Here is a 17,721-nt window from a genome sequence, read left to right as displayed (position 1 = left end):
CCTCTGCCATCAGATTTCTGCATGGACAGTGAACCCATGAACACTACCGTAGTACCTTTTTTCTCTTTTTGCACCTCCGACTTATTTTTATATATACTTATTGTAACTTATAGTTTTTAAAAAATTATTCATTGCAATGTACTGCTGCCGTAAAACAAGAAATTTCATGACATGCATCAATGACATTAAACCTTCTGATTCCAACTCAAGTGACCACACTACTAATAAACCAACAACCTTGAACAACATACTCACTTTCTGGACTGTGGTATTACAGAACAGCTCCCCAACACTTCACCTGTTTATCAGTGAGGGCTGTCATCAGTCCTCACTGTAAACTATCGCTGCGTTGTTCGTGCAGATTACTGTTTTTTTCTGCTGTAACTTCAGATATCTCAAGCAAGGCTCAAAAATCACCAATCAGGACACTTGTTCACATTCCGATTCAGAAACTCGTGTATACACCCTCCTTCGGCAGTGGCTGTGAAAACTTCTTGTTGGCCTGGCGTCATAGAAAGTTTCAGTAAGGGCTGTGGTTCTCGTGTATGTAATGTCGACCCAGTGATAGAGAACAGTGAGTAGGAAGACCATCACACCGAGGCAGTTCACAAAGTAAAGGAATTCAGTCATTCCAAGAGTCTGGGGAAGAAGAGATGGAAACTTTATTTGAGATTTGCTCAATTGCTTTCAGAACTGCAGCTACACTGAGTGGCCACTTTATTAGGTACACCTTAAACACAAGAGATTGGCTGATTAGAAATTTGCACTAATGAGCAAGTGTACAGGTGTAACACATACAAAATGCTGGAGGAACTCAGCAGGTCAGACAGCATCTATGGAAATGAATAAACAGTCGATGTGTCAGGCCAAGATCATTTATCAGGACTTGGCCGAAACTGTTGATTCTATTCCTTTCCACAGAAACTGAGCCCACCTGCTGAGCTCCTCCCTCAGAGGTTAAGGGGAGGAGGCAGGAGAATGGGGTCGAGAGGGAAAATAAATCAGCCATGATGGAATGGTAGAGCAGACTCAATTGTCCGAAAGGCCTAATTCTGCTCCTTTGTATTATGGTCTTTATCTATTGTCTATGTGTTGAAATGCTAGATTGAGGAGGGTGTCTATATTCCCATTTTAAAGAGTTAGAGAATCATCCACTGTTTCCTCTGGTCCATATTTATACATGAAACAGTGAGACTCATGTCATCTAGTTGTGCTAATGACATTGTGGGAGATTGTGTTCTATTTCTTACGTAAAACTCTGCAATTAAGAGCATTAGAAACACAAGAGGTTCTGCAGATGAGCTTTTGGGGTGTTTCGCATCATGAAATTCTCCTCTCATTTTGTATGAAGTGCTGTAACGTTGTACTGAATTGTGAAAAGCAGGCACAGCAAAGTTCTACCCAATTCTCTCACAAACAGCATCAATCCTACCCAAGAAGTCGATGCCTCATAAAAGTAGCATCCATCATTAAGGATACCTATTGCCCAGGACATGCCCTCTTCTCATTGCTACCATCAAGGAGGAGGTACAGGAGCCTGAAGACACACACTCAACATTTCAGGAACAGCTTTTTCCCCTCTGCCAGCAGATTACTCATTGGACCCATGAACACTGCCTCACCTTTTCTTGCTTTTTTGTACTAATTAAATTTAATTTTATATATATTTCTTATGGTAATTTATAGTTTTTTTATTATGTATTGCAATGTACTGCCGCCTCAAAACAAATTTCATGATTTACGCCAGATATTAAACTTGATTGTGATTCCAAATATGTTATCTCATGATAAAATTTATATCAAGATCAGTTCCCTTTACACCATGTCGACATTAATCTAGACCATAAGACCATAAGACAAAGGAGCAGAAGTCAGCCATTCGGCCCATCGAGTCTGCTCTGCCATTTTATCATGACCTGATCCATTCTCCCATTTAGTCCCACTCCCCCGCCTTCTCACCATAACCTTGGCTACTCAGATACCTATCAATCTCTGCCTTAAATACACCCAACGACTTGGCCTCCACTGCCCAAATTCCCAAGATTCACCACCCTCTGGCTAGAAAAATTTCTTCACATCTCTGTTCTGAATGTGCGCCCTTCAATCCTTATGTCATGCCCTCTCGTACTAGACTCCCCCATCATGGGAAACAACTTTGCCACATCCACACTGTCCATGCCTTTGAACATCTACCTCGACTCCAGGTAAAGTAATCCCATTGGAAAGTGGCAACATGCATCTAAAAGTTAATGTATTGAGCTGTAGATTCATAGAACAGTACAGCACAGGATGGGCCCTTCAGCCCACAATCACAGCCCCATCCACCGCAGGTAACACCCTCTCCACCAGCGAGCACATTGACAAGGAGTACTGCCACAGGCAAGCAGCATCCATTATAAAGGACCCCCATCATCCAGGCCATGCTCTCTTCTCACTGTTGCCTTTGGGAAGGAGGTACAGGAGCCTCAGGACCCTCACCACCAGGTTCGGGAACAGTTATTACCTCCCAACCACCAGAATGGATAACTTCACTCATCCAAACACTGAACTGATTCCACAACCTGCAGACTCACTTTTACGGGCTCTACAACTCATATTCTCAATGTTAGTTATTTATTATTTTGTTTCTCTCTTTTAATTTGCATAATTTGTTGTCATTTTTACACTGGTTGCTTGCCTGTCTTTGTGTGTAGCTTTCACTGATTCTATTGTGTTTCTTTGCATCTAATGCGAATGCCAGAATGAAAATGAATCTCAGGGTAGTGTATTGTGACGTATACGCACTTTGATAATAAATTTACTTTGTACTTTAATGTCTGTGATTAAATCTTTTATATGCACATAATCCATATTTCTCCATTCCCTGCATTTGCACCTGTCTCCACCACCATCCCTGGCAGCCCAGTCCAGACACACAACAGTGTCTGTCCAAAAAAGCACTGCCTCACATATCCGCTTCAAAATTACAATCTAATGGAGGAACTCATCAGTTTGAGCAGAGCAGCATCTGTGGGAGGAAAGGAATTCTCTATGTTTCAGGTTGAAACCCGACATTTACCAAGTGTAGTAAATGGCTGTTGTGTGTTCTTTGTGCTGGATGTTGGAGTCCTGGGAGACCCAGAGTCTCCCAGGAAACTACATTTGCTTGAAGTGCATCTGGCTGCAGCTCTTTGAAGACTGTGTTAGGATCTGCAGCAACAGCTGGATGACTTTCAGCTCATATGGGAGAGTGAGGTAATAATCGATTAGAGGTACAGGGAAGTAGTCACCCCAAAATTGCAGGAGGCAAGTAGCTGGGTGACTGTCAGGAGAAATGGAAATGTGAATAGGAGAGCATTCTGACAGGCTGCATCACTGTCTGGTATGGGGGGGGAGCCTCTGCACAGGACTGAAAGAAGCTGCAGAGGGTTGTAAATCTAGTCAGCTCCATCTTGGGCACTAGCCTACAAAGTACCCAGGACATCTTTGGGGAAGCGGTGTCTCAGAAAGGCAGCGTCCATTATTAAGGACCTCCAGCACCCAGGGCATGTCCTTTTCTCACTGTTAACATCAGGAAAGAGGTACAGAAGCCTGAAAGCACACACTCAGCAATTCAAGAACAGCTTCTTCCCCTTCTGCCATCTGATTCCTAAATGCACATTGAACCCCTGAACAATACCTCACTTTTTAAATTTTTTTTCAGCTTTTTGCACGATTTTTAATCTATTCAATATATGTATATTGTAATTATTAATTATTATTTTTCTTCTATATTATGTATTGCATCCAACTGCTGCCGCTAAGATAACAAATTTCTCAACACATGCCGGTGATAATAAACCTGATTCTGATTCAGTTAGTGCAGAACAACCCTCTGGCCGTTCTCCTCAAAAACAAGTATTCCATTTTGGATACTGTTGTGGGGATGACCTCCCAGGGGAATGCCACGGAAACCATATTACAGGCACTGAGCATGGGTCTGTGATGCAGAAGGGAGCGGTAGTGATAGGGGACTCAGTAGTCAGGGGAACAGACAGGAGATTCTGTGGGCGTGAACAGGACACCCGAATGGTATGCTGCCTCCCATGTGCCAGAGTCAGGGACGTCTCGGATTGCATCCACAGCATTTTGGGGGTGTAAGGAGAGCAGCCAGATGTCTTGGTAATTATTAGTGCAAATGACATAAAAAGGAAAAGCAATGAAGTCCTGAAGAGAAAATTTAGAGTAATGCAGAAAGCTGAGAAGCAAGTCCTCCAGGGTAGTCTGGATTGCTGCCTGAGCCACGCGCCATTGAGGGGAGAAATTGAATGATAGGCAGATTAATGCATAGCTGAGAAGCAGGGCTTCACATTCTTGGATCATTGAGATCTCTTTTGGAGGAGGTATGACCTATACAAAAGTGACGGGTTGCACCTGAACCCAGGGGAGACCAGTAATTATTTATTTATTTTTATTCATTCACTTATGGGATGCGGACGTCACCAGCTAAGCCAGCATTTATTGCCCATCCCTAGTTGCCCTTGAATATCCTCAAGGGCAAGTTTATTAGACCTGTTGGGATGGGTTTAAATCAATTTGGCAGGGGAGTGGGAACTGGAGTGAAGGGACTCAGGTTCGGACGGATGGTAAACAAGCAAAGATAGCATGCAGTCAGGCTGTCAGGAACAACAGGCAGACAAAAGGATAAAATTATAGCCAGCAGGTGAGTATCAGTGCATTAGGGATACAGAATCAAAAAGGGTAGCAAATACAGTTCTCAAAGTGTTATATCTCAATGCATGGAGTGTAAGAAATAAAGTGAATGATCTTGTTGCACTATTACAGATTGTCATGTATGATGTTGTGATTATCACTGAATCATGGCTGAAGGATGGCTGTAGTTGGGAGCTGAATATCCAAGGTTACATGTATCAGAGGGATAGGAAGGTAGGCAGTGGGGGTGGAGTGGCTCTCCTGGTAAAGAGTGGCATTAAATCAGTAGAAAGATGTTGAACCCTTGTGGGTTTAGTAAAGAAACTGCAAGGGTAAAAGGACCCTGATGGCAGTTATATACAAGGCACCCAACTATAGCTGGGAGGTGGATTGCAGATTACAATGGAAAATAGAAAAGGCAAGTCAAAAGGGCAATGTTATGATAGTCAGGGGAGATTTCAACATGCAGATTGACTGAGAAAATCAGGTTGGTAATGGATCTCAAGAGAGTAAACTTGATGAATGCCTACGAGATAGCTTTATAGAGCAGTCTGTCGTTGAGCATACTGGGGATCAGCTATACTGGATTGGGTGTCTTGAAATGAACTGGATTAATTAATTAATTAAAGAGTTTAAGGTAAAAGAACCCTCAGGAGGCAGTGATCACAATCTTACTGAGTTCAACTTGAAATTTGATAGGGAGAAAATAAAGACTGATGTAGCAGTATTTCAGGGGGTAAGAGAAATTACAGTGGTATGAGAGAGGAGTTGGCCAAAGTAAATTGGAAGGAGATGGTGGCAGGGATAACAGCAATGGCTTGAGTTCCTGGAAAAAATGAGGAAGGTTTAGGACAGATGTATTCTAAAAACAAACAAAATACTCAAATGGCAAAATAGTACAACTGTGGCTGACAAGGGAAGTCAAAACTAATGTAAGAACAAAAGAGAGGGTGTTCAACAAAGCAAAAATTAGTGAGTGGGAAGACAAAGGATTGGGAAGCTTTTAAAAACCTATGAAGATCAAGTAAAAGAATCAATAGGAGAGAAAAGATGAAATATGAAAGCAAGCTAGCAAACAATATTAAAGTGGATTGTAAAAGCTTTTTCAAGTACGTAAAAAATAAAAGAGAGATGAGAGTGGATAGAGGAACACTTAAAAAAGGAGGCAGGAGAAATAATAACAGGGGACAAGGAGATGGCAGATGAACTAAATGAGTATTTTGCATCAGTCTTCACTGTGGAAGACATTTGCAGTGTGCCAGATGTTGAAGGGTGTGAGGGAAGAGAAGCGAACGCAGTTACTATCACAAGGGTTGAAGGTGCTCAAAAAGCTGAAAGACCTATTGGCATCCAAAGTCACTCAGACCAGATGAACTGCACCCTAGGGTACTGAAAGTGGTAGCAGTAGAGATTCTGTAGGCATTAGTAATAATCTTGCAAAAATCATTAGACACGGGCATGGTGCCAGAGGACTGGAAAACTGCAAATGTCACTCCACTCTTTAAGAAAGGAGGAAGGCAGCAGAAAGGAAATTATAGACCAGTTAGCCTGATCTCAGTGGTTGGGAAGATGTTGGAGTCAATTGTTAAGGATGAGGTTATGTAGTACTCAGTGACCCAGGACAAGATAAAACAAAGCCATCATGGTTTCCTGAAGGGAAAATCTTGTCTGACGAATCTGTTGGAATGCTTTGAGGAGATTAGAAGTAACATAGATAAAGCAGATGCAGTGCGTATTGTACGAGGGGTGATTGATATGTTCGTGGCCTAAGGTAGAAGGAGTCAATCTTAGAAGACCTAGCACATTTATTTTTCAACATAGTCCCCTCCTACATTTACACACTTAGTCCAGCGGTTGTGGAGCATATGGATCTTGGACCTCCAGAAAGTGTCCACAGATGGGTGATTGATTAGTTTGTGGCCTAAGGTAGAACGAGATGAGTTATACAGCTCTTGTTACATGCACATGCAGTTCAACTCTTTGAGTGATTATGCAGAAAGTTTCAAGTTAATAACTCATCTCCTTCTACATTAGGCCACAAACTAATCATTCACCCCTGCTGTGGACACTTTCTGGAGGTCCAAGATCCGTATGCTCCACGACCGCTGGACTAAGTTTGTAAATGTAGGAGGGGACTATGTTGAAAAATAAATGTGCTAGGTTTTCTAAAATTGACTCCTTCTACCTTAGGCCACGAACTTATCAATCACCCCTTGTATACTTGGACTTTCAGAAGGACTTTGACAAGGTGCCACACATGAGGCTGGTTACCAAGTTAAAAGCCCATGGTATTACAGAAAGTTACTGGCATGGTTAGGGCATTGGCTGATTGGTAGGAGGCAGCGAGTGGGAATAAAAGGATCCTTTTCTGGTTGCCTGCCAGTAACTAGTGGTGTTCCGCAGAGGTTGGTCTTGGAACTGTTTCCTTTTATGCTGGATGTCAATGATTTAGATGATGGAATAGATGGCTTTGTTTCCAATTTGCAGATGATACGAAGATTGGTGGAGGGGCAGGTAGTGTTGAGGAAATAGGTAGGATACAGAAGGACTTAGGCAGATTAGGAGAATGGACAAGCAAGTGGCAAATGAAATACAATGTTGGAAAATACATGGTCATGCACCCTGGTAGTAGAAATAAATGTGCAGACTGTTTTCTAAACAGGGAGAAAATCCAAAATCTGAGATGCAAGGGGACTTGGGAGTCCTTGTGCAGAACACCCAAAAGGTTAACATGCAGATAGAGTCAGTCGGTGGTGAGGAAAGCAAATGCAATATTTGCATTCACTTCAAGGGTTTGAATACAAGAGCAGGGATGTGATGCTGAGGCCTTATAAGGCACTGGTGAGCCTTCACCTCGAGTATTGTGAACAGTTCTGGGCTCCTCATCTAACTAAAGGCATTTTGGAATTGCACAGGGTTCAAAAGAGGTTCACAAGGATGATTCCAGGAATGAAGGGGTTATCATACGAGGAACGTTTGATGGCTTTGGTTCTGTACTTGCTGGGATTTAGAAGGATGAGGGGGGAGCTCATTGAAACCTTTCAAATGTTGAAAGGCCTAGAAAGAGTAGATGTGGAAAGGATGTTTCCCATGGTGGGGGAGTCTAGGACAACAGGGCACACCCTCATGATAGAGAGGTGTCCATTTAAAACAGAGATGTGAAGAAATATCTTTTGTGATAGAGTGGTGAATTTGTGGAATTTGTTACCTCAGGCATCAGTGGAGGCCTGGCCATTAGGTGTACTTAAGGCAGAACTTGATAGATTCTTGACACGTCATCAAAGGTTATGGGGAGAAGGCCCGGGAGTGGGGCCGAGAAGAGGAAAAAAGGATCAGCCATGATTTAATGGCAGAGCAGACTTGATGGGCCAAATGGCCTAATTCTGCTCCTATGATTTATGGTCCTAGTCTAACGAATTGTACATGAAACAAGCTGTCAGAGGAAGTAATTGAGGCAGATACAATAGCATCATTTAAGAAGCACTGGAATAGGTACATGGATTCAAGATTGTTTAAGGTTGTACAGAACAAAATAATTGTTACTCTAGATCCAATGCAGCACAAAATAAAACACAATAAGATAAAGAACATAAAAAATTTAAAATATAAATACAAAAGATAACTTCTACACATAAATTGATTGTCCATAAAGTGTGCTAGGCATTGGAATGCCCGTACATAAAGTGACTCTGACAGGAAATGATAAAGTAGTGGTGGTTGGGGGTGTGGAGGTGTTGATCAGCCTTACTGCTTGGGTAAAGTAACTGTTTTTGAGTCTGGTGACCCTGGCATGGATTCTCATCGCCTCCTCCCTGATGGGGGACAAACAGTCCATAAGCAGGCTGCGTGGGTTCCTTCATGATGAAAGGGGAAAGGGAAAGGGAATGGGTGGCCACTAAACAGCATAGCAGTAGGCAGGTAGTGCAGGAGTCCCCTGAGGTCATCTCCCTCCTAAACAAATATACTGTTTTGGATACTGTTGGGGAGATGTCTCATCAGGGGAAGGCAGCAGCAGCCGAGTTCATGGCACCATGGGTGGCTCTGCGGCACAGGAGGGAAGGAAAAGGAGTGGGAGAGCTATAGTGATAGGGGATTCAATTGTAAGGGGAATAGATAGGCGTTTCTGCGGCCGCAAACGAGACTCCAGTGGGGTATATTGCCTCCTTGGTGCAAGGGTCAAGGATGTCTCTGAGTGGCTGCAGGACATTCTGGAGTGGGAGGGTGAACAGCCAGTGGTCGTGGTGCACATAGGTACCAACGATATAGGTAAAAAACGGGATGAGGTCCTACAAGGTGAACTTAGGGAGTTAGGAGATAAACTTAAAAGTAGGACCACAAAGGTAATAATCTCTGGATTACTACCAGTGCCACGTGCTAGTCAGAGTAGAAATAGATGGATATATCAGATGAATACGTGGCTTGAAAAATGGTGCAAGGGGGAGGGATTCAAATTTCTGGGGCATTGGAAACAGTTCTGGGGGAGGTGGGACCGGTACAAACAGGACGGTCTGCACCTGGGCTGGACTGGAACCAATGTCCTAGGGGGAGCGCTTGCTACTGTTGTTCAGGAGGATTTAAACTAATGTAGCAGGGGGATGGGAACAAGTGCAGAGAGACAGAGGGGTGTAAAATGAGGGTAGAAGCAAAAAGTAGTAAGGTGAAAAGTAAAAGTGGCAGGCAGGCAAATCCAGGGGAAAAACCAAAAAGGGCCACTTTTCAACATAATTGTATAAGGGCTAAGAGGGTTATAAAAACAAGCCTGAAGGCTTTGTGTGTCAATGCAAGGAGCATTCATAACAAGGTGGATGAATTGAATGTGCAGATAGTTATTAATGAATATGATATAGTTGGGATCACAGAGACATGGCTCCAGGGTGACCAAGGATGGGAACTCAACATCCAGGGATATTCAATATTCAGGAGGGATAGCCATGAAAGAAAAGGAGGTGGGGTAGTTTTGCTGGTTAAAGAGGAGATTAACGCAATAGAAAGGAAGGACATTAGCCTGGAGGATGTGGAATCGATATGGGTAGAGCTGCATAACACTAAAGGTCAGAAAACGCTGGTGGGAGTTGTGTACAGGCCACCTAATAGTAGTAGTGAGGTTGGGGATGGCATTAAACAGGAAATTAGAAATGCGTGCAATAAAGGAACAGCAGTTATAATGGGTGACTTCAATCTACACACAGATTGGGTGAACCAAATTGGTAAGGGTGCTGAAGAAAAGGATTTCTCGGAATGTATGCGGGATGGTTTTCTGAACCAACATGTCGAGGAACCATCTAGAGAGCAGGCCATTTTAGACTGGGTATTGAGCAATGAGGAAGGGTTAGTTAGCAATCTTGTCGTGAGAGGCCCCTTGGGTAAGAGTGACTATAATATGGTGGAATTCTTCATTAAGATGGAGAGTGACATAGTTAATTCAGAAACAAAGGTTCTGAACTTAAAGAAGGGTAACTTTGAAGGTATGAGACGTGAATTATCTAAGATAGACTGGGAAATGATACTTAAAGGGTTGAATGTGGATATGCAATGGCAAGCATTTAAAGATTGCATGGATGAACTACAACAATTATTCATCCCAGTTTGGCAAAAGAATAAACCAGGGAAGGTCGTGCACCCGTGGATGATAAGGGAAATTAGGGATAGTATCAATTCCAAAGAAGAAACATACAAATTAGCCAGAAAAAGTGGCTCACCTGAGGACTGGGAGAAATTCAGTCCAGCAGAGGAGGACAAAGGGCTTAATTAGGAAAGGGAAAAAAGATTATGACAGAAAGCTGGCAGGGAACATAAAAACTGACTCTAAAAGCTTTTATAGATACGTGAAAAGAAAAAGATTGGTTAAGACAAATGTAGGTCCCTTACAGTCAGAAACAGGTGCATGAGGAACAAGGACATGGCAGACCAACTGAATAACTACTTTGGTTCTGTCTTCACTAAAGAAGACATAAATAATTTTCCAGAAATTGTAGGAGACCGAGGGTCTAGTGAGATGGAGGAACTGAGGGAAATACATGTTAGTAGGGAGGTGGGGTTAGGTAAATTGAAGGGATTAAAGGCAGATAAATCCCCAGGGCCAGATGGTCTGCATCCCAGAGGAAGTAGCCCAAGAAATAGTGGATGCATTCGTGATAATTTTTCCAAACTCTTTATTAGTTCCTGAGGATTGGAGGGTGGCTAGTGTAACCCCACATTTTAAGAAAGGAGGGAGAGAGAAACCGGAGAATTATAGACCGGTTAGGCTAACATCGGTGGTGGGGAAAGTGCTAGAGTCAGTTATCAAAGATGTGATAACAGCACATTTGGAAAGCGGTGAAATCATCGGACAAAGTCAGCATGGATTTGTGAAAGGAAAATCATGTCTGACGAATCCCATAGAATTTTTTGAGGATGTAACTAGTAGAGTGGATAGGGGAGAACCAGTGGATGTGGTATATTTGGATTTTCAAAAGGCTTTTGACAAGGTCCCACACAGGAGATTAGTGTGCAAACTTAAAGCACATGGTATTGGGGGTAAGGTATTGATGTGGATAGAGAACTGGTTGGCAGACAGGAAACAAAGAGTGGGAATAAATGGGACTTTTTCAGAATGGCAGGCAGTGACTAGTGGGGTACCGCAAGGCTCAGTGCTGGGACCCCAGTTGTTTACAATATATATTAATGACTTGGATGAGGGAATTAAATGCAGCATCTCCAAGTTTGCGGATGACACGAAGCTAGGCGGCAGTGTTAGCTGTGAGGAGGATGCTAAGAGGATGCAGGGTGACTTGGATAGGTTAGGAGGTTAGGGCAAATTCATGGCAGATGCAATTTAATGTGGATAAATGTGAGGTTATCCACTTTGGTGGCAAGAACAGGAAAACAGATTATTATCTGAATGGTGGCCGATTAGGAAAAGGGGAGGAGCAACGAGACTGGGTGTCACTGTGCACCAGTCATTGAAAGTGGGCATGCAGGTACAGCAGGCGGTGAAAAAGGCGAATGGTATGTTGGCATTCATAGCAAGAGGATTCAAGTACAGGAGCAGGGAGGTACTACTGCAGTTGTACAAGGCCTTGGTGAGACCACACCTGGAGTATTGTGTGCAGTTTTGGTCCCCTAATCAGAGGAAAGACATTCTTGCCATAGAGGGAGTACAAAGAAGGTTCACCAGATTGATTCCTGGGATGGCAGGACTTTCATATGATGAAAGACTGGATCGACTAGGCTTATACTCGCTGAAATTTAGAAGATTGAGGGGGATCTTATTGAAACGTATAAAATTCTAAAGGGACTGGACAGGCTAGATGCAGGAAGATTGTTCCCGATGTTGGGGAAGTCCAGAACGAGGGGGTCACAATTTAAGGATAGAAGGAAAGCCTTTTAGGACTGAGATGAGGAAAAACTTCTTCACACAGAGAGTGGTGAATCTGTGGAATTCCCTGCCACAGGAAACAGTTGAGGCCAGTTCATTGGCTATATTTAAGAGGGAGTTAGATATGGCCCTTGTGGCTAAAGGGATCGGGGGTATGGAGAGAAAGCAGGTACAGGGTTCTGAGTTGGATGATCAGCCATGATCATACTGAATGACGGTGCAGGCTCGAGGGGCCAAAAGGCCTACTCCTGCACCTATTTTCTGTGTTTCTATGTTACTAGCCCTTTTCTGGCACCTATCAGTATATATGTCCTTGATGGTGCCAGTAATATGTTGGTGATGCATGGAGAGGTGGAACTTATCAGAAAATGGGCTGAATGGGACAATCTGGGTAGGCAATGTGGTCTCTCCCCTTAAATGCACATCCTCTAGTTTTGGCCATTGCTGCCCTGGGAAAAAAAGTGTCGGCCTCCTTCTTCAAAGAACAGGACTTCCCTTCCTCCACCATTGATGTTGCCCTCAGCCACATCTCCTCCAAATCCAGAACATCTGCGCTCACCTCACCTTCCTGCCACCTAAACAGTGATAGAGTTCCTCTCATCCTCAGCTACCACCCCACGTGCCCCCACATCCAACACATCATTCTCCACAACTTCCGCCATCTCCAAAGGGATCCTCCCACCTTTACCTCCTCCCCCATCACCACTCTCTGCAGGGATCATTCCCTCCATGATTCCCCTTGTCTATTCCTCCCTCCTGGCACTTACCCCTGCAAGCGGCCAAAGTGCTACACCTCCTTCCTCATCTCCAGTCAGGGTCTGAAACAGTCCTTCCGGGTGAGGCAACACTTCGGTTGTCTATTGTGTTTGGCGTTCACGATGTGGAGTCCTCTACATTGGTGAGACCCGTGATAAATTGGGGAAGTGTGTCATCTAGCACCTTCATTTCATGCCAAAAGTGAAACTTCTAATTGGCCAAACATTTTAATTCTGATTCCTATTCCGACATGTCGGTCCGTGGCCTTCTCTTGTGCCACGATGAGGCCACCATCAGGGTGGAGGAGCAACACCTTATACACTGGGTAGCACCCAAACTGATGGCATGAATATCAATTTCTCCTTCAGGTGTAAAAAAAATCCTTCCATTCTTCCTCTATTTCCCTTATCTCTTCTCACCTGCCTGTCACCTTCCCCTGGGTCCCCTCCTCCTTCCCTTTCTCCTATGGTCCACTCTCCTCTCATATCTGATTCCTTCCTTTCCTGCTCTTTATCTTTCCTACCCACCTGGCTTCACCTATTATCTTCCAGCTAGCCTCCTTCCTGTCCTCTCCCTTTGTATTCTGTCATCTTCCCCCTTCCTTTCCAGTCCTGAAGAACGGTCTCAGCCCGAAACTTTGAGAATTTATTCAGTTCCATAGATGCTGCCTGACACATGGTGTGTGTGGTGCTTTGGATTTCCAGCACCTACAGAATTTCTCATGTTTATAAGGTATTGGCTGTCCACTCTATCAATACCTCTCAGAATCATAATCAGGGTCAATATCACTGGCATACATTGTTAAGTTTGTTGATTTGCAGCAGCAGAGCATTGCATAAGACTAAAAAGTATAACTTACAATAAATATATTTTTAAAAATCAAATTAGTGCAAAAAGTAGTTTTTAAAAACTTGAGGTAGTGTTCATGGGTTGGTTCATTGTCCATTCAGAAGTCTAATGACAGAGGGGCAGAAGCTGTTCTTAAAACGTTGAGAGTCTCATAATATTACACACCTCAAACAGGTCACCTCCCATCCTCCCTTACTCCTAGCTGTTCTATAATCCAAGCAGCTGATACAAGGTTTAGACTAGAAAATATAGGGAAAGAATTAGGCCATTTGGCCCATCGAGTCTGCTCTGAATTTTATCATGGCTGATCCATTTTCCCTCTCAGTCCCAATCTCCTCCCTTCTCCACATATCCCCTTATGGCCTGACTAAATAAGAACCATCTTGTAGGCATTTCAATAAACTAATTCTCTTAAGATCCATTACCAATCTGCTTTCCCCAATTGACACGTTTGTTGAAATCTCCCATAACTATCATAAAATTGTCCTTTTGACTCACCTTTTCTATTTTCCATTACTTCTAGAGTAGGTTACATGGTCGGCACAACATTGTGGGCCGAAGTGCCTGTAATGTGTTGTAGATTTTCTATGTTTCTGTTACATTTCCCCAGACACTGCTCAACACGCAGAGTTCCTCCAACAAACTGTACAGTACCACACATCAAAGTTGCTGGTGAACGCAGCAGGCCAGGCAGCATCTCTAGGAAGAGGTACAGTCGACGTTTTAGGCCGAGACCCTTTGTCAGGACTAACTGAAGGAAGAGTTAGTAAGAGTAACCGTACAGTACTCAAGTTTCCAGCATTGGCAATCTCTGGTGTCCCCTTTAAACTTTACTCATTGAGTCATGACATTATACAGCACAGAAACAGGCACAACTAGCCATGTTGATCAAGTTGTCTGAGCTGGTCTCATTTGCCCATGTCTGGCCAATAAACCTTTCCCTTCCATGCTCCGGTTCAAATATCTTTTAAACATTGTGATTGCACCCAGCTCTACAGCCTCCTATGGTAGCTTGTTTCAGAGACCCATCACCCCGTTTACGAAAAGCCTGGCCCTGGAAGTCCTCATTAAATCACTCCCCCTAGTTTCAGACTCCCCGAGCCTGAAAAAAAAACTGACCAATCACCTTAACTCCACCCCTTTTGATCTTATATACCACTGTAAAAGTTGCTCGTCAACCACCTAGGCTCCAAGTGTGAAAAATAAGTCTCATGATAAACCCAAGCCCCTTAATCACAGTAACATCCCGATGAATCTTTCCTGCACTCTTCCTAGCTTAACGACATCCTTCCTATGACAGTGACGAGAACTGCGCAAAATACCTAAAATGCGGTCTCAGTGACATACTCCCTCTGAATGTAAAGACATGTCCACTAATATTTGACATTTCTACCCTGGGTAATATCATGTAACTGACCACCCTCCCTCTGCCTCTCCTAAAATTAAGAGTTCGTGTTGACCTTGGTTAGAATCTCAAGGAGTGGCTTGCACAACATAGCTTTAATGGATTATCCTTCAACACATTATAATAAACCACCACAAAACTATAAAATACAAAAATTATCCACAAGCTTGACGGTTCATTACCCTCTGCGTCACAACCTCGACTCCTGAGCGCCGCCATCTTATAACCTTTAACCCTGTCCTCCCCTCTGGAATTTAATACGTTAATTTACTGCATTCAGAGTTTAATGCGTTTACTTGATGATTTAGAGTTAAAAGTGTTGCTTACAACATTTGCAGTGTTCAGAGAACGGTTGAGGGGCCTGGCGAGCGGCGGGGCTCGGTTACCGGGGTAACGGGGAAAGCCCCGCCCCTTCCCCCTCTAACCCCTCACCCCGGTTTGGCGCCATGGTCGCCATGGAGGAGCTGGAGTTGTCGATGGAGAACGTCGAGGAACTGGTGATGGACGAGAACCGGATTGTGAGTGACGGGGACGGTGGGAAGTAAGGGAGAGAGCGCGGTTCTCAGCCCCGCTTCTCCGGAGGAAAAGAAGAGGAGGGAGCCCCGGGGAAGGCGGTTCCTTAGAGAGGAGAGCAGGGAAGCTGCAGTCCGGTTAAAGGGAGGGATGGGGAGAGAAAAACGGGGCCCTCGGAGGGGGAGGGGGAGAGAACGGGGCCCGGGGGGGGTGAGAATGTAGCCCTGGGGGAGAGGAGGGGGTGAAGGGGGAGGATGGAGCCCCAGGGGAGAGGAGGGGGTGAAGGGGGAGGACGGAGCCCCAGGGGAGAGGAAGGGGTGAAGGGGGAGGACGGAGCCCCAGGGGAGAGGAGGGGGTGAAGGGAGAGGACGGAGCCCCAGGGGAGAGGAGGGGGTGAAGGGGGAGGACGGAGCCCCAGGGGAGAGGAAGGGGTGAAGGGGGAGGACGGAGCCCCAGGGGAGAGGAAGGGGTGAAGGGGGAGGATGGAGCCCGAGGGGAGAGGAAGGGGTGAAGGGAGAGGACGAAGCCCCAGGGGAGAGGAGGGGGTGAAGGGAGAGGACGGAGCCCCAGGGGAGAGGAGGGGGTGAAGGGGGAGGACGGAGCCCCAGGGGAGAGGAAGGGGTGAAGGGGGAGGACGGAGCCCCAGGGGAGAGGAAGGGGTGAAGGGGGAGGATGGAGCCCGAGGGGAGAGGAAGGGGTGAAGGGAGAGGACGAAGCCCCAGGGGAGAGGAGGGGGTGAAGGGAGAGGACGGAGCCCAGAGGAGAGGAAGGGGTGAAGGGGGAGAGGAGGGGGTGAAGGGGGAGGACGGAGCCCAGAGGAGAGGAAGGGGTGAAGGGGGGGACGGAGCCTGAGGAGAGAGGAAGGAGTGAAGGGGGAGGACGGAGCCCCGGGGGAGAGGAAGGGGTGAAGGGGGAGGATGGAGCTCGGGGGGAGAGGAGGGGGTGAAGGGGGAGGACGGAGCCCGAGGGGAGAGGAAGGGGTGAAGGGGGAGAGGAGGGGGTGAAGGGGGAGGACGGAGCCTGGGGCAGGGATAGGAAGGAGAGGAATGGTGAAGTCAAATCCTGGGAGAGGGTCACAGGAAGACAGAACCAGGGAGAAGGGGAGGTGGGGGGGCAAGTGTGGAGCCCGAGGGGGAGGATGGAACCTGTGGCAGGGGAGGGATGAGGGGGAGGAGGCAGAATAGACTGAGGGAGGGAGGATTGGGGGGTTGGACACGAAGGAGGTGTGGGAGTGAGGGAGGAGAAAGTGATGGGAGAAAAGTGAGGAGTTAACAGCGGACAGTGGGGGAGAGAGGCAGGATAAACCCCTGGAGGTCTGGGAGAGAGAGGGAAGATTGGAGATTGCTTGTGTATGGGGTAGAGGGAACAACGGAATGGTATTAAGCTCATGTGGGTCTACTGGGGCTGAATCTTTTGCAAATGGTGTTTTAGAGCTAGCTGAACTGTATTGATGGGGAATATGTGGGTGAATAAGAGGGGACATTTCAGATGTTATTCATTGTCTCTTCCCACTCTTTTCAACCATTTTTTATTTATTTTGAACTGGATATGCCAAAGGTCCTGGTTCTGTGCTGTAATTTTCTATGACGAGAGAGTGTGAAACAGGCCCTTCTGACCCAACAAGCCGTGCCACCCAGCAACCCACCTGTTTAACCCCAGCGAAATCACAGGACAATTTACAACGAGCCTGTACATCTTTGGAATGTGGGAACAAACTGGAGCACCTGGAGGAAATCTACCCGGTCAAGGGAAGGACATACAAACTTTCTTGTAGAGGACACCAGAATTGAACTCCGAACTCTGACGCCCCGGGCTGTTACGGTGTCATGTTAATTGCAACGCTATCGTGTTATTTCCTTAAAGGCATCATGTGGATCAGAAGTGGAGAGAGTGAGCACTTTCAAGTTTCTGGGTGTTGAGATCTCTGAGGTTCTAAACTGCTCCCAACATGTGGGGTTGAGGAGGGGAGAAAAGGATCAGCCGTGATGAAACGGCAGAGCAGACTCAATGGGCCAAATGGCCTAATTCTGCTCCTATGTCTTATGTTCTTGTATTGATGCAGCTATAAAGGAGGAAAGACAGCTGCTAATTTCATTAAGGAGTTTGAAGAGATTTAGTTTGGCACCTAAAACACTTTGAAACTTTCGTAGCTGTATCGTGGAGAGCATTC

The 17,721-nt window shown here is 45.3% G+C and overlaps 2 protein-coding genes across 10 annotated transcripts in view; one reads left to right on the top strand and one right to left on the bottom strand.

The window, feature by feature from the left end:
* Positions 1-15,256, bottom strand: part of lipt2 (lipoyl(octanoyl) transferase 2) — a 46,709-nt gene extending 31,453 nt beyond the window's left edge. For 4 of the 8 annotated variants that reach the window (XR_010018777.1, XR_010018778.1, XR_010018780.1 and 1 more), the window contains exons 1-2: positions 14,132-14,631; positions 256-639 (exon numbers count right to left, since the gene is read on the bottom strand). The gene's annotated coding sequence lies outside the window, so the exon portion shown is untranslated. Of the gene's footprint in view, positions 1-255; positions 640-14,131; positions 14,632-15,220 lie in introns of those variants that run through there. The other 4 variants (XM_063054752.1, XM_063054751.1, XM_063054753.1 and 1 more) reach the window with 4 other exon arrangements.
* Positions 15,257-15,447: 191 nt separating this feature from the next.
* pold3 (polymerase (DNA-directed), delta 3, accessory subunit) overlaps positions 15,448-17,721 on the top strand; it is a 49,663-nt gene continuing 47,389 nt past the window's right edge. For both annotated transcript variants that reach the window (XM_063054746.1, XM_063054744.1), the window contains exon 1: positions 15,448-15,556. In XM_063054746.1, the coding sequence (XP_062910816.1) occupies positions 15,485-15,556 (72 nt within the window). In that variant the 5' untranslated portion in view covers positions 15,448-15,484. The remainder of the gene's footprint in view (positions 15,557-17,721) is intronic.

The sequence above is a fragment of the Mobula hypostoma genome, chromosome 7 (assembly GCF_963921235.1).
Source record: "Mobula hypostoma chromosome 7, sMobHyp1.1, whole genome shotgun sequence".
Taxonomy (NCBI): domain Eukaryota; kingdom Metazoa; phylum Chordata; class Chondrichthyes; order Myliobatiformes; family Myliobatidae; genus Mobula; species Mobula hypostoma.
This window is presented reverse-complemented; position numbering and strand designations above follow the sequence as displayed.